The 17629-nt window shown below is 32.9% G+C and overlaps 2 protein-coding genes across 3 annotated transcripts; both read right to left on the minus strand.

Annotated features, from left to right (window-relative positions):
- Positions 1-12928: 12928 nt before the first annotated feature.
- Positions 12929-14616, minus strand: LOC141723833 (uncharacterized). 2 transcript variants are annotated; one of them, XR_012576378.1, is made up of 2 exons: positions 14474-14616; positions 12929-13603 (listed from the first exon to the last, which is right to left on the minus strand). XR_012576378.1 is itself a non-coding variant. In XM_074525747.1 (2 exons), exons 1-2 carry the CDS (start codon positions 14565-14567, stop codon positions 13135-13137), a joined length of 516 nt encoding a protein of 171 aa, XP_074381848.1. In that variant the 5' UTR covers positions 14568-14616; the 3' UTR covers positions 12929-13134. The 2 variants fall into 2 exon arrangements, 1 of the variants encoding a protein (XP_074381848.1); XM_074525747.1 differs by having other exon boundaries at positions 12929-13556.
- Positions 14617-15311: 695 nt separating this feature from the next.
- On the minus strand, positions 15312-17392 carry LOC141659901 (flavin-containing monooxygenase FMO GS-OX-like 8). Its single transcript, XM_074466834.1, has 7 exons — positions 16843-17392; positions 16698-16768; positions 16296-16454; positions 16117-16199; positions 15881-16016; positions 15570-15743; positions 15312-15473 (listed from the first exon to the last, which is right to left on the minus strand). The coding sequence occupies exons 1-7, from the start codon at positions 17390-17392 to the stop codon at positions 15312-15314; spliced, it is 1335 nt and encodes a 444-aa protein (XP_074322935.1).
- Between the last annotated feature and the right edge of the window lie 237 nt (positions 17393-17629).

Raw genomic sequence — 17629 nt, forward strand, 5'->3', positions numbered from 1 at the left:
TCTAGACTGTTCTTGTAGAGATTATTACCCCACTTACGATGTGTTGGGTTGCAGCAATATCACTTACAAGATACAACAACTCAGAGCAATTAGTCCACAGATACGTAAAGCTTAACAACGACCTGATCTCAGTTCGTCCAGAAAACCAATGTTATGATCTGTCTATTATGGATGAGAAAAAGAGAGATATAGCAGTTAGGGTTTCACAATTATGTGATTGACATATATCTATTCCAAATATTTTGTTCAGTATATAATACACCACAAAACGTAACTGAATGTATTACATTAATTAAAATAAATATCTTGACTTAAATTGCATTTAATGAAATATTTGCAAAATCAGAAACGTAAAAGTCAGTATCAGGATTTGTCAAATTCGGATACAGCTATCCCATCAGTATTTACCAGCCACAACAGACCAGCGTCATGATTTATCAGCCAAAGCAAATCCTGATCCAAGGGCGTCAGGATCAGTCTCAGCAAATCAACGGATAATGCACATTGAACTTCAACGGATAAATCAATCAACGAATACTGTGCATCAACGGATAATGCACTTTATAATTCAACAGATAAATCCATCAACGGATACTGAGTTATGTGCATCAACATATATTGCTTAACAAATCCTTACTGCTATACAAATTCAATACACATAATAAAATAATATAATAAGTTAGTAAATATTTTAATTAAATATTAAGTAAAATTACTTAATCAATGTGGGACAAAACCCACAAACTCATTTCAAGCTACTAACTTCACCTCAATTTCTTTATGGATTACACTAAGAAAATGACTTAGATCCAAACATGAAAGTTTAAGTCCTCATTACACGGACAACCTCCAACAATTAGTTTTAGGAAATTACATCAAGAACATGTCTAAAACATGCCTCAAATTTCCATTTTCTAACAATCCCCCACAAGTCCATACAGAAATGCATATCAGATTTTATCATGACTTACTTTTCAGAGTCGCTACCCTTCCAAGTTTGAACCCTCTTAAGTCCTCTACTTCGATGGCTACCGGATAGAGATGAAATGTTTCACCTTGAATCTCTATCCGTTTGGTGTAACCACACTCCATAGACGACGACAAGTCAAAAGGCTATGGTGCCGATCTACGGCTTTGAGACGTTATGGTCTTATCTCGATCCTGTTCGTCGAATGCTTCAAGAAATAACTCTTTCCTCTAATTGTGACCTCACAATTGCATTCGCTTAGCTGGGGCATCTCCAAAGATGTACTTCCAACATCTCGTCTTACGACTTGACCCCATTCAGAGCTTATAAATCCTGACACAGTAATTGGTCCATCAGGATTTACCAAATCCTGATCCAAAACTGTTTCCATCAAATTTTATTAAAACTCTTGCTAACTAGCAGTTCAAGTATCTCTTAAGGTTTACATGAGATAGACTCAGATACATAAGTATCTAAATGTATATGGTAGAGATATAACCAATTCATCCTTACAACTTGTTATTACCATATTGAATACACTTCAAGGGATCTCCTCTCAGGTGTATTGGATTCCCGTTGTTGATGAATAATGATGGGTTACCAGTCCCATCACCAACCTCGACTTAAGGCCTAGAGCATGCCCAAGCCCCTTAGTCAGCGGATCAACTATATTATCTTGAGTTCCTATTAACTATATAGCAATAATCATATCAGACACAAGATCCTTTATAGACTTCAGTCTAGAGTTCTAAAAATCGGTCGATTAATCGGAGTTCGGACGGATCCCGTCTCGATTAATCGTAAAATTCGGTCAAAATTCGGGCAGTTCGGGAAAAATCGGTTGAATCAGGTGAAAAATCGGTCGAACCGGTCAAAGTTTAAAAAATATTAAAAAAAATATTTTTTAAGAATAATTATAGTTTTTTGAAAATAATAATTAATATTTAACATTTAATAATTAATATTAATAATAATAATAATAATATATTAATATATTGGCTCTTTTACATACAGAAACAATCTTATATTCTTATATCCTTACATTCTCTACAAAAATCTCTATTTGAATTACTCTCAAATCTCAACACTCAACTCGTTTGCCCAATCGATTCACAATCTTAAGGAATTCTAAATTTATTCAATAATGATTACTTCTTTCATATTTGTATTATTTTGTCCTACTTTCACTTGATTTATTTTAAATCTTAAGGTCTGAACTAGTAAGTAGTAATTTTCTAACTATAAAAATATTGAATTAATAATATGTAATTTTTTTTTTATAAATCTTATGAAAGGTCATTTAAATAGAATTATTTATTATTATTTTTTAAATAAATTGCTTCCGATTAATACTCTGATTAATCAATCCGATTAATCACCGATTATCCGATTAATCACCGAAAGGTCCCTCCACATAACAATCCTGATTTTCGCTTTTTAGAACACTGCTTCAGTCTAACTTGGATGTGTCTCTTTGTCTTAGCATTATACTTCACACTTTTGATCTTGTCGATTGTTGTACGGCTATCACAATGAACAGAAATGGCTGAAAGCGGCTTCCTTTCTACATGTAACATTGACATGAGTCCATGTAACCATTTAGCCTCCATCCCCGTGGCATCAAGTGCACACAACTCAGTCTCAAAAGTAGACCGAGTAATCAAAGTATGTCTAGAAGACTTCCAGGACACTGCTCCACCCGCAAGGGTAAAGACATATCCAGCCACTTCATTGGAACCAAGTTTCTTAGCTATCCAACTTGCATCATTGTACCCCTCTAGTACCCCCGAAAATCTCCGGTAATGCAAGCTAATGGAAATAGTTCCCTTGAGATAAAGTAGAACTCTAACCAGTGCCTCCCGTTGAGTCTTTTTTGGACAACTTGTATATCTAGCTAACTTAGACACTGAATACGAAATATCTGGTCTAGTCACATTAGCAAGATATTGCAAACTACTAATAATCTGAGAATACCTTAACTGAGACACAAGAACTCCTGAACTATTCTTGACTATGGCAACTTTTAAATCATATGGTGTATTATTGATTCTATAATTTGAATAATTGTACTTCTCAAGTATAGATTTATTTATATAATGAGACCGTGACAATATTATTCCATCAGTTGGTTGAGTCAACTTGATCCCAAGAATCACACTAGCCTCACCCATATCCTTCATTTCAAAGTGCCTCTTCAAGAAACTTTTTGTCTCGTTAATAATCTCAATATTGGTTCCAAACAATAAAATATCATCTACATATAAGCACACAATCACATAATCATTACCTCTAACCTTATAGTAGACATACTTGCCACTTTCATTAACTAAAAACTCAGAATTATAAAATAGTTCCATCAAAATTTTTATGCCAGTCTGTAAGGCCATAGATGGACTTGACTAGTCTACATACTTTCTTCTCATTACCAGAAGCAACAAATCCCTCAGGTTGATTTATATAAATCTCTTCTTCAAGGTCACCATGAAGAAAAGCTGTCTTTACATCCATTTGATGGATGATAAGACCATGTACAGAAGCCAATGCAATAAGCATTCTGATTATTTTCAATCGGGCAACATGAGAGTATGTATCAAAATAGTCAATCCCTTCCCTTTGCCTAAAGCCCTTAGCAACTAGCTTAGCCTTGTACTTATCTATTGAGCCATCATGATTTAGTTTCCTCTTGAAGATCCATTTATATCCAATAGTAGAACACCCAGGAGGGAGATCAACCAACTCCCATGGTCCGTTAAAAACAATAGAGTCAATTTCACTCTTCACAACACCTTTTCAATGCCTTGACTCCGAAGAATCCATGGCTTGACGGAAAGTTAAAGGCTCATCCTCGACATTGTAAGTGATAAAATCACTTCCAAAGTCCTTGACTACATTTGCACTCTTACTCCTTCTAGGTTCCTCTACTTAATTAGGAGTAGAGCTACTACCAGGATGTGCCCCTATATTTGTCATCTTTTCCACATGATTAGGAATAGAACTCGATGTGTGAGTGGGATCATCCTCATAATTCCCCAGAGGTATACCAGTCTTCATATGGAACATTTTCTCAAAGAAAGTTGCATCACGAAACTCAACTATCGTATTCTCCATAATACCATCTATGTCAGATTTTAAAACTAAAAATCTCATAGCAGTTGTGGTTTCAAGATAGCCCAGAAAGATACAATCAACAGTTTTTGGACCTAGTTTCTTTATCTTGTGTTCAGGGAAAAGCACCTTAGCTAGACACCCTCACACACGAAGATAACTCAAACTTATCTTACGCTTTCTCCATAATTCATAAGGTGTATTGTCCATATGTTTTAGAGGGACTCTATTCAAAATATGGAAAGCCGTATTCAGAGCCTCTCCCCACATGTACTTAAGCAACCCATAATTAATCAACATACTGTTAATTATATCTTTAAAAATTCTGTTCTTTCGCTCTGCCACCCCATTAGACTCAGGTGTGTATAGTGGAGTAACCTCATGAACTATATCATTGTTTGCGCAAAATTCATTGAACAAGGTACTCGTATACTCACCACTGATAAGTGGAATTTATATCCACTTAGAATGCTTCGTAAAGGCTCGAATTGGTATTTTGTACTCAAGTTATTTGTGTTTTTGATGTATTTTCGTAATATTTTGTATTTCAGGGCATATTCGAAAGAATGAATGGATATTGCATATTTTATGCTTGAAAGAGTGTTAGGATGGAACCTCAATCGATTGCGCAAAAGAAACCAGTACGAGAAGGTCAAGAAAGCAGAAAAATCCAGTTTTTTCAGAAGCTCAGGGCGGCCGCGGGGGTCTTGGGAGCGGCCACGTCCGTTTGATAGAAAGCAAGGATGGTCGCGCTGGATTTGAGGGCGGCCGCGCAAGGTCATTTTGCCAGAATCCTAATTTGACTTGAATTCAAAGAGTTTGAAGCCCCGATTGTCCAGAAGCCTGTATATATATATAGACGTTTTTCATATATAAGAGGGAGGAGATAGCAGCAATAAGACCATATAGCATATTCGAATATCTAAGTGTGATTGTATGATATTCTAGTATTGGTTGTGCATATTCGTCTTATGTGCGTCGCGAAGATATAAGATAGTTTGTTAATCACTATTAAAGCGATAGTGAATATAGAGGTTTAGATTTGCCATGCTAGCATAGGTTCATGTGTAATTGTAATGCATGATTCGTAGGTAATTTTAACCATCTTACTTGGCCTATGTAAACATGATAGATAACTTGTTCATTAAACCTTTATGTTGTCAAATTTTATAGACATATAGGGTCTCAACATAATTGGTGTCTATTCAGCTTCTATCTCTTTTATGGATGTCTGGTAGTAGGGTATTCATACAACGAAAGTTGGGGTCTACTAGTTTCGTGTTATCTGATTAGTTGTCATCACCATTGCATACTAAGGTTAAGAACAATAACTTTGAATGAAGTATTTAATGAAGTTAGAATTTCATGTTTGTATCATATAGTCAATTCAATCACTTTTATTCTTAGTTAATTGCATGTGTTAGGTCACACACACTGTAGAGGGGGTGAATACAGTGTAAAATACAATCAAATCAAACTTTTAATATTTTAAGTAACAGAAAACAAACTTTATTGAAATAATAAACTCTGTTACAGTATGAACAGTTACCTCTCAGTGATGAACAAAAATCACGTGAGCTGCTAGGGTTACAATGAATAATCTCTTCGAATATGATAACATTTTTAGTGTAAACCCTATGTCTGTGTTTATATACTACACAGTTACAAGATAATCGCTAATTGATATGGAATATAATTCTGCTTCCTAAAATTTATCAATCAGATATCTTTTCTTCCAAGTATTCTATTCTTCATAGAATTCCTTCTTCATGCATATCTCTTCTTATGTTTATCTCGATCTTCTTTCCTTTAATCAGCTACTGTCCTTATCTGAACATCCTTCAGCACTTAAGTTCTGATATTCATCTTCTGATGATTATCTCCTGATAATATAAGTACTGATATCCTTAAGTCCTGACTTCCGGTAAGTACTGATTTATCCTGTTAAAGTAAGATCTGAAAACTAAACATAAATCATATTAGCCATGACATTATCAAATATATCTAACAATCTCCCCCAACTTGTAAATTAGCATAATATACAAGTTTAACAGATATTTGATGATGTCAAAAACATTAAGTACAAATGCATGAGAATTAGACTATATAACTACAACTTACAGTCCTTAAAACTTTACCAATATTTAACTTCTGATAACAGCTTCAGTCTGTACAAATATCAGAATTTAATCAGTTATAGATCTTGACTTGGCTTCATCTTCTGATCTCTGTGATGTCAGGATTTGTTCTGAGATAGTTCTTCAACAAACATCTCTCAGCATATCTAAGTTCATCAATCATCCTCCTTTTAGCATCTTTAAGCTCTGCATTATCTTCACCAATTTGAAATATTGCAGCCCTGAGATCATTAATCTTTGCTTTTCTTATATCCTGATCCAGTCTGATCAAATAAGCTTTATCAGACTCAAGATTGAATTCCACAGCCCTGTAACCTAGAAAGGTAGTTATAATTTTAGCAGTGTTGGGCTTCATTTCAACTATATCACCCTTGTGATCTCTGTACTTTGGAACATATGTGCTGTCAGACTTAACAAAATAAAGCCTTTTATGTCTCTGAATCTGATCCTTCAAATAGTTTGCAGCACTTCCTGTCAATCTGTCATCCACTTGAAGTAAGAATAGTACATGCTCCAATTCTTCAAAATACTTCAATGGAATGGCATTTTGCCTTATATGATAAACCCTACCATCTGTCATGAAGTACAACAAGATGTGTTCTTTCAAGTAGGTATGGTAAACCATTTATACATATTCTAGTTGATTCAATCTCTCAGGAGTTGCTCCAATACCTGGTTCACTCAAGAAAGTTGGATCATTGGTAGTGTTCTGTATTCTTCTTTCATTAGCACTTCCCAATCCAGTTTTATCTCTTGCTTCCTTTCCAGTAACTACTCTTGCATCAAAACCACTTGCAGCAGTCTTCAGAGGTTGAGTCTGTTTTGCTTTAGTGAATCCTGGTAGGAGTGTCTTTGGTCTATCTTCTGATATCAAGTTAACTTGAGCTGTGTCAGAGGTTACTTGCTTCTTTGGAATATCAGAACTTACTGTATCTTGACTCTGAACAACTTGAGCCATGTCAGAGGTTGTTTTAAGAACTTTTCTTGAAGTCAGAGCAAGATCATCCTTTTCATCAGTGATTTCTTCATTCTCAGGAGGCACATAAACCTTGATAGGTTCACCAACCTTTTCTTTACCCTTGGATCTTGGATCTATCTGCGGTTGTGATTTAGCCAATGTTGCTTCATTATTTGTCCTTTCTTTTATCACAATTCCTTTGAGTTTTGGAAGTGTCTTTTTACCAGAAGCTTCAGATTTAGATGTGACTTTTTCTGATTTAAGTCTGGCTTCTTCTTCCATTAAAATCTCCAAGTCCATTCATGGATTTTCCTGAAGAAATAACTGTCTTGACATTTCTTCATCAAGATCTAAAAGTTCATCAGAACTTATCTGAAAAAATGTCTCCTAAGACACCTGAGGAAAGAGAGCGTATGAGTAAGATTCCTTATGCTTCAGCAATATGATCTATCATGTACGCAATGTTGTGTACAAGGCCTGATGTTGCTTATTCAATTAGTGTGATGAGCAGATATCAGTCCAATCCAGGTGCAAACCACTGGAAAGCAGTGAAAAACATCCTTAAGTACTTGCGAAGGACTCAGGTCATTTTTCTTGTTTTTGGTGGTGAATCTGAGTTGAAAATAGAGGAGATGTCAACGTCGAGAGAGTTGACACACATAACAACGTAGCAGACCCACTCACAAAGCCACTTTCTCAGAGTCACTTTGATCGTCAAAAAGACAAGATGGGTATTAGATACCAGAGTGATTGGCTTTAGTACAAGTGGGAGATTGAAAGAGATATGTCCTAAGTCCAATCATGTATGCGGATTTAGGAATAACTTTTATGTAATCTGTATTAATTTCATTGATATTAATAAAAGACTTGTTTTGTTTTTATTGCGGGCTCTATCTATTTAAATGTTTAAATAAGATATACCACAGTTTAGAGTAAAGCTTTTTATGGATTGTGATGAGATCATAATAATGAGACCTAAAAGATGATAAATCTAAACTTAAATAGTTCCTGGTCGTAGGATTACTAACTGGTAATTAATAATCCACAAAGATCGGTACATACTATGCTTGCTTCATTATGAAGGATGTATGTTCTCATAGACATTTGTGTGGTGACACTATAGATAGTATGTAGGTGCTTATTATAGAATAAGTTCACTGAACATGACTCACACGGCTGAACAACTAATGGAGTTCACTCACGTGTCAGTAGTTGTTCACATAGTGATAGTTGTACAAGTATCCTTAGACTTGAGGTCATCATAGTCATCTTGTGTACACTGAACTATGTTTTGGTTTAGTTCTTAGTCTCAAGGGACAATTATAAGGGTTCTACTGGGTATAGGAATTTGTACAAGAAGATAGTGTATGATCAATAAAGGATCTACCCCTTCCAGTGTAGGAAGAGAATGTTCAATGCTGATCCACTTATGTAAGTTCAGGAATCTTTGGCCAGAGTGAATGAAATTAGAAAGGAGTTTCTAATTTACATTAAATAGAACTAAGCATAGTGAATGGGAAAGCAGGTGATTAAATAAGATAGGCTTGACACAAGTTCCATGCCTTGTATTTAATCGTGACATTGCAGGGTAGAAGGAATTGATTGTACGGTAACTACTCACTGAATAGGTTCTTGGTATTCTAAGCAGTGAATTCGTATTATCCGGATAGTCGCGATATGCTGAGAAGTATCCCTCACGATGTAGAATAAATATGATTAATTAATTAATCATATTTAATGAATTAGAAAATTTAGATAAATAATGATAAAATAGTTTTATTATTATTTATTTCTACTACCGGATTAATATTGAACCTACAGGGTCACACCATAAAAGAGAATGATTTAATGGTGGAGGTATTAATTAATAATGGCTGATAATTATTTATTTATGAAATAAATAATTAATTGGCAAAATTTAATAATTGATTAAATGAGATTTAATTGATTATAAATTAATTAAGAAAATGTTCTTAATATTATTAATTAAGAATTTAATTTTTGGAAATTAAATCAAGTGAGAGAATTATTTCTAAAGAGTTTAGAAAAGGGATTAATAATTAAAAGGTGTTTTAATTATTAGTGAGAATAATAAAGGGTTAATAATTATAATATTTTATGGAAAAATTTTCAGCTGAAAATTTTGCCTATAAATATACTATTATAGACCCTATTTTTGCCTCAACCAAAAAGATTTACAAAACCCTAATTCTCTCCATCTCCTCCTCCTTCATTACATTGTTTTCTTGGTGGATACCGGTGGAGTGCTTCACACTTGAGGAGCAGCTGCTAAGGATCTCCGTTCATCATTTTTGGATCGCCATTAAAGACCTCCATCTTTCCATTAACGTAAAGTTTCTTAAGGTTAACATACTGAACTACGAATTAAATATTATTTTTCGCATGTATCCTGCGGAGGGTTTCGGTTTTTTTTTAAGATTTAAATTTACGTTTTCGCTGCGTTTATGTGCTAAAAACCCTTCAATAATATTCCCTCTACCAATGTTATCATTTTAAATAAGTTTAAATGTTCTAAAAAGTTCGGAACATTTACATTTACTTATATAATTATCATGAAATCATATCATTTAAATTTTTAAATGAACAAAATTAAGAATTGAATTCAAGTATTTTTTTTAAAATTATGTAATATTAAAAAAAAAATGTGCACTCCGTGCATCGCACCTTATTTAATTATTTATTACTAATTATTGGGTCAATCAATTCCAATTATAATTGATATCGAAGTCAACTTACTCTATTGCTTTACCAATTTCATATCTATTTTATTTCGAACTCTATATCATTATAATTTATATTAAATTCAACTTCTTCTACCAATTTAAATTTTAATTCATATCAAGTTTTATATTATTCTAATTTATTACTTCGGGCTAAATTAAATTTAAGAAGACTAAATATATTTTTAATATTTAGTTGATATATAATGTGACTCAGGTTAAAATGAAATAATAATACTATCAATCCCCCTAAAAAAATATACTAATGAATGTGGATAAACAAGATAATATATTTTACTTATACATGATAAAAAAATACATGATACAATTGATTCAGACTAACACAAAACTAAAATAAAAATACAATTCGACCAACAAAAATAAAATCATATATACTCATTATTCAATCTAAAACAAAATTATCTTATTGATTCAGACTTTAAAAAATAAATAAAAATGAACTAAAAATAATTAGTTTGATTTGGTCGGTGTATTGGGCATTGAGTTAAAATAAAATAATGTAAACCAATGATCAAATATAAATCAAATTAATATTACACTAAGTATAATTTATATCATATTGATATGAACTGAAAAATCAAATTTTAATTAAAACATATATATTATTATTTTTTAAAATACACATAGAATTATCAATAAAACAATATCGTTCAATCAGTAATATTATCTTTTTTCAAAAATCTTTTATAGAGTTATAGTTGATCGATTAAGTAATCACCATGCTATAATAATATTTTTTTAAGGTCCCAACATAATGGAGATATTATATTTGTATCCTCAATAAAATAATAATTTTGTTATAATAATATTTCCCCCATTACCAATGCTATCACTTTAAATAAGTTTAAATGTTCTAAAAAGTTATGAACATATACGTCTACTAATATAATTATCTTGAATTCATATCATTTAAAGTTTTAAATGAACAAAATTAAGAATTGAATTAAATATATTTTTCTAAAAAATATATAATGTTAAAAAAAATCTCGCGTATCGTGCATCGCACGGGTTTTAAGTTAGTAATTATATATATAAAAAAATTAAATATATCGTTAAGGGAAAAAATAAGATTAGTGTATGAAGACTAAAGCACGAATAATATAAATTATACTTAATTCTAACAATATAAGGAACTATTATAAATTACTTAATTTTCATAAAACGATTAAAACTAGACGTAAACAAAGATTTAGATTGTAACTTTAAAAAATCTACGTGATATAATGCTAAAAATCTTTAACGTATTTATAAATAACAAACATCAAACTTGCATATATATAAGAATAACAGTTGAAAAAATTCGAATATCGTTAATTTTACGTTAGTCTAAGATCAACAATTAAGTGTTTCACTTATCGCACTTTTAACATATATATATATGTATTAGTTATTAAAAAAAAATTATTTATTATCATTTTGCAAGTGCCTATGCACAGGCTAGGAATGTCATTATAGACATTTATTGTTTCAGCTTAATATTAGATATCGAAAAACATATTATGCGCCATATAACCACACCCAAAAAAAGGCAAAAACTATTTATATACACAAACAAATACGTTAATGTCATTAATTTACCGGGAAACAACACAAATATATGATCAACAACTATAATTAAAAACGCTCAATCTAGAACATGCCCTGCAATTAAGAAAAGAGTTAGTTTCACTTTGCATACCTTTGGTTTCAGCATAATGCGGATTGGGTCAAGAACTTTAATTATATGTAATATGCATCCCTTAGATTTTAATACCGTTATAATGACCACCATTCGGCCATTTTTTGTTAATTTTGACCGTTAAATAACGGTTGACTAGGGGTAAAATGGAGATATTAAGTATAAAATATTTAAAAAATATGTTAAAAATTCAAAAAAACTATAAAATAATATGTAAAAAATATAGTTAATTTTTTTTATAATGTGAGTGTCTATATAAAAAATTTATAATGTGCGTAATAATTATAAATATATCAAAAAATATTAAATATATCAAAAAATATTATTTAACTTGAATATTTTAAAGATGAAATAATTAAATAGAAAAACTAAAAAAAAATTATTATTATTTTTAAAAAAGGCTTAAATCGATTTAACACCTGATTCAAATTTTTTTTAAATCATTATATTTTTTACTATTTTTTCCAATACTTTAAATTTATTAATGCTTTATTCAAATATTTTTTATGTGTTATCTCCGTTTTACCCCTAGTCAACTAAAAATTAACAGTCAAAATGACAGAAAATTGGTTAAGGGGTGGTTATTGTAAGAGTATAGAAACCTAAGGAATGCATATTGCATATAATTAAAGTTCTTAACCAAATTTACATTAAGCTGAAACGAAGGGATGCAAAATGAATATAAAATCATTAGTCTAACACATAATTCCTTCAAGATCGGCAATTGAGTACTTCACTCATCGCACTTTTATCATTTAAACACATTAGTTATTTAAAGAAATTGTTTATTCGCATTTTGCACACGTGCACGGGCTAGAAATAGCATTACAGACGTCGATTGTTTTAGTTTAATGTTAAATGTCGCAAAACATGTTATGCACCATATAACCACACCCAAAAAGGTAAAAATTGCTGATATACACAAATAAATACGTTAACGTCATCAATTTATCGGAAAATAACACGAATATACCGTCAACAATTATAATTAAAAATACTCAATTTAGAACATGCCCGTGCAATCACTGACTACAGAGTAAGTTATAATTTCAACAATTGGTAAGGGTACGAGTTCCTGCTCTTAAAATCAATGTAACAAAGAACAAATTTTTTTTATAGCATACTCATAATATAATTATTACCATTATCAATCTGGCTAATCAATCTTTAATGGAGAACAAGATGCTTGTCTTGTTTCCTCTTCATTTATACAACCGCGTGACCAAATAAATAGCAAGGGCAATGCCCTACCCTGATACCACAAATCCAAAATAGTAGAATTTCTATTACTAACATCTTGCAAGAAAAACATTAATGTAATGTTGTTGAAGTCAATTAACTAATCACCCTCCAACAAATTTAGGCTGCCCCAAACAAAAGTATATTGGATTTGAGTTTATCCAAACAAAATAAGAGAACTTTCTAAATATAATCAAAACTCTCACCAGCAAAGAACAATAATATATCTGTATAAAATCTGCATTTCAAACTACATTGATCAAACCAACTATATGATAATTCTATCTTCAGCTAGCTGCTTTGTCAGTCACCGTGGCAGCTGCTTCCGACTCCTCAGCTTTGGTGATGGTGTTCGATGCTCTCATTTCAGTTACTGCTGTGAAGGTCGTCCTTTCAGGAACCGCCTTAAGGGCTGCTGACTCGTCAGCTTCAACAAGTTTCTGGAGTCTGGCTTGAAGGACTCTACCTCTATCTTCAGTCCGGCGGAGTTTTCTCCACCTATAAGTAGTCCAAAGGCCAAATCCAACGTAAACAACTGCATATGAAGCCCATACATAGGGATAAGTTTCTGCGTTTTCTTTGAGCCTCTTGTAATGGTGTTCTATCCAGCCAACAGGTCCTACAGCCGAAGGACTTGGTTGTTGCTGGTTGTTATCTGCCGAATGCTGGTTATCCGCTGGTTGCTGATCACTTGACATGTCTACAAATTCTGAATATTTAATACGTAATCGTCAATATCGAGACTCTGTTGCTAGACTGCAGGTAAAAATTAAAACCAGCAACTTCAGTCGTAAAAGACATATTTGGCAGTTACAAGTAATCATATAACAGAATCAGGTTCAGCTTCAGCCTACTAGAGCCCAACTAACGACTTCAAAACTCAGGTGTAATTTTGGGGATTTTTTTTCCTTAAGGGGTTTGGAGAAGATATTTTCCCTTCCGTTATCAGGACAATTTCCATTTCTACTATCAAGATTTTAGTATAGTACTTACCGAGGATTGAATGGCATACATTGCACACATATTAACACACAACAGCCATATACAAAATGAATTATCAACTTCTTCCTAGCCCAAACTTGACCAGAATTAAGAATTTAAATAAAAAAACAAACACGAAACCCAAAAAAAAACATGTCCCGAGGCTCAAGTTCATCAGAGGTTAGACATTCATTCTATCCAACACATAAGTCACTATCTACACACCGGAAAACCAGTCACAAAATTCAATCAAAATTATGTAACAATTTTTATAACCATTTGCAAATACTAACGGGCAGTTAATTTTACGTGTACAGATAATCCAATCTATTTCGTAATCTGACTCACACAATGGCAACCAGCTACGAAATGTAACAAAATCAAAAACTATAACCAACCGAGAAACATTCTGTTCCATCACAAACAAAAATGAGGATTACATTCGAACTCATTCCACAAATTTCTAACGCTACCTAAGTTTTAATCACACATATACAACGTTTGAACCCCAATTTGTATTCATCATTTCATATTACAAACAAAAAATTAGTACTCATAAGCTAATTGGGGAAACTATGGTTGTGTATACGAACATGTATGTATATATAAGAAATGATAGAACATATATATAATATATATATATACCTGCGTGAACGACCGGCGAAGAGAGATCCAGGTGGGTGATTATAGATACAAATTCAAAACCCAATGAGACTGACTGATTTAGGGGTTTAGTCATTTAGAAATGGCTAGACGACGTCGTTCCATTTTAGTATGTCATGGGGGTAAAAACGTAACTGAATTATGGAATACAACTTTGTAGAATAATTTTTCGTGTTATATATACTTTAGTAATTTTCTCCTGTTTTTAATTTTGCGTTTAATTTATTCCCTTTTTTATCGTGGTAGATTTATTTTCCCAGTATTAATATAATTTTATTTATGTTGCAAATTTTATAAAATAACATAACCTTTATTAAATAAGTCAATTTATTAAAGATTCGTACATATCTATGCAATATTTTTATCAATAGAAAACAACAAATATTTAGGGATATATAAAATTGCATCATTTATACTTGTTATTTTAAAATTGAGTAGTGATAGCCTGATAGGTATCCTAAATATCTTATCGAAACATTTTGTCAGATGAAGTGGGTGACAAATGGTTGATTTTGGTTAGCAAGAGCATATAATACACACGAGGTCTATATTATCATAAGAAGGTTGCCAACTTTTAATGAGACACGTGATTTGAGAATTTTTTTGGATAAAAATTTGGTATCTCTAAAATTTTCCTTTAAAATTAGCAAAAAAATATAGAGCATGTTTTACACTCCACAACTCCAACTATGAAAGCCATTCATATCTCATATCAGAATAAACTTAGAACTATTTCCTTGCTTCACAAAGCATTTCACTTGAGCCACATATATATGTATCACATTGGTATCATCATTTATCATGAAGGGCTGGACTTCACTTAATGGCTAGAATCTTGTTCAGGTAGCCGATACTCCTCGTAAGGAAATTCGCGGTATATTTCCAAGTCTACTTCTGCTTTGATCAAAGCTGCTAAACAAAGTTTTGTCTTCCACTCTTCCACGCGTGGAAATCCAGCAAAATCCGCATATTTATCACAGTACTGCAAATTCATACCACTCATGAGATGCAGCAGCAGACACAGTTTCAATGTCAAATGAAACTAGCATTTTCAGCAAGTTGTGAACCAAAAAAATACCTCAAAATTAGCGATATCATGAGTGTTATATTTTGGTATACCAGCAAGATCCTTTGCGTGATAAAACTCCTTAATGGACAGCATCATATCATCCGATGATGGCAAACTTGTTTTCGCGGACAGCAGCTGAGCTATCCATCTCGCTTGAGACTCGAAGAATGGGAATCCTATAATCTATATAAAAAGCATGTATGTGCCACATATCAACATCCCAATTCAATTTTTTTAAAGGGCTTAGCTAACTTCATTTTTGATTTTCTTTAGGACCATTCGACTTGGATTTAAAAGTAAGTACTTAACGAAGTCCAGACCTTTCTTGGAATCCCTATAAAAGTGAGAGATGGTGCAAGTGATGGAGGGAAAGTGTGCTCATACGGTGGTCCTACTCTTCCATCATCAACTGCTATTATTCCTTTGCTTTCAAGGAACGGAAATGTATATTCATACCTGCAGCCATCGTCAGCCAAACCATACTTATATATTTATGCAACACTTACATGAAAATACAGAATATCCTACTAGATTAGGGAACATGTTGATTGTTTACCCAGTGCAGTATATTATGGTATCTGCAGCTATGCAGGAGCCATCTACCAACACCACGCGGCCATCCTCGTGCAGAGAGTCTATCTGCATTACCAATATGTTGCCATGGATGATGTATATCACATATAGTAAAGAAATCTAAACTAAAAAGCGATGAAATTGGATTAAATTGTTGTTCACCTCAAGATGATGGTGTAAGGTATCATGTTTAGAGATAACTTTCGATAACCCCTCAGATAGGTCAAGTGATTTGGAACTCAAATGGACCTCCTTTGCCACTTGCAGAAGCTCCATTACAATATCTAGCCCAGTAAGTGAATTTCCAACAACCACCACCACCTATTTTCAAGTCAAGTAGCAACTTCAATTGCAAAACCTTGAAAATGAGAGATGCTACCAAACCTACTTAAAATGTCCCAACAAGAAGTGCCTAGATATTGCCCCTGTTCTGATCCTAAATGTCTGATCTTACTTCTAGGTTTATATAAAAGACTCTTTCCGCAGAAAACTTTGATCATGACAAGAATAATGAAGCGTGACAAACATATTGTTTATGTAAACATGCTTCATAAATCATCTCACCTCGTTGAGGAATGGATCTGGAACTCTATAGACGTGACTATGCAGCTGCTTTTTCCTCCAGTCATCAATTCCTAATTAGTAAAAATGAACTACATGATAATTTATCGACTGAAAATAAGAAGGTCAATCAAGGGACTATATATACCTTTAATCGTAGGCAATCTAGGGTGAAAATAATGACCAGTAGCAACAACCACAGCATCAAACAACTCTTCCACCACCATCTCATTCTTATTATCTATACTCTTAACTACCCAGCTCAAATCTTTACCAATTTGATCACCACCGTTCAACATTTTCACGTTCTCCACCCGGGTGTCAAACCTTATCATCTCTCTTAACTCGAACGCTTCACAAAAATCTTGCAAATACAAGAACACTTCCCTATGCCCCGGAAAATTCCTTGGATCATTTTTAACCAAAATTGGAAAATCACTGAACCCCATAGTCTCTCTAGGTGTATGAAGTCTTAGTGAATCATATACACTACTATGGACTTTTAAGGTACTGCATCTTCCAAGTGGATCTTCAGCCTCAACACTAGGATTATAAAGCCATTGCCCTCCAATATCATTATTTTGTTCTATGACCACCACATTGTGTCCTTCCTTTCTAATCTCTATAGCTGCAACTAGCCCCGATGGCCCGGCTCCGATAACGCAGACATTTTTCGATTGATTGCTTGCTGTTATCATGCTGGTTTGTTCGTAAACCATTTGTGTTTTGGCAGGTTACAGTTGAACTGAAACTTCTTACAAAAATTTGGTCGCAGGGGTTTAAAATGGGGAAAATGAAACCTTTTTTTAAATAATTAGGCTTATATGCATTACGACTGAGTATCTGTTCTAACAAATATCAGGATTAACAAAAATCGAATCAGAACCTGGGACAGACAAGAAAAAAGCTTACTGAAACTTAAGTTTGAATACTGA

Source organism: Apium graveolens, chromosome 5 (genome assembly GCF_009905375.1).
Source record: "Apium graveolens cultivar Ventura chromosome 5, ASM990537v1, whole genome shotgun sequence".
NCBI lineage: Eukaryota > Viridiplantae > Streptophyta > Magnoliopsida > Apiales > Apiaceae > Apium > Apium graveolens.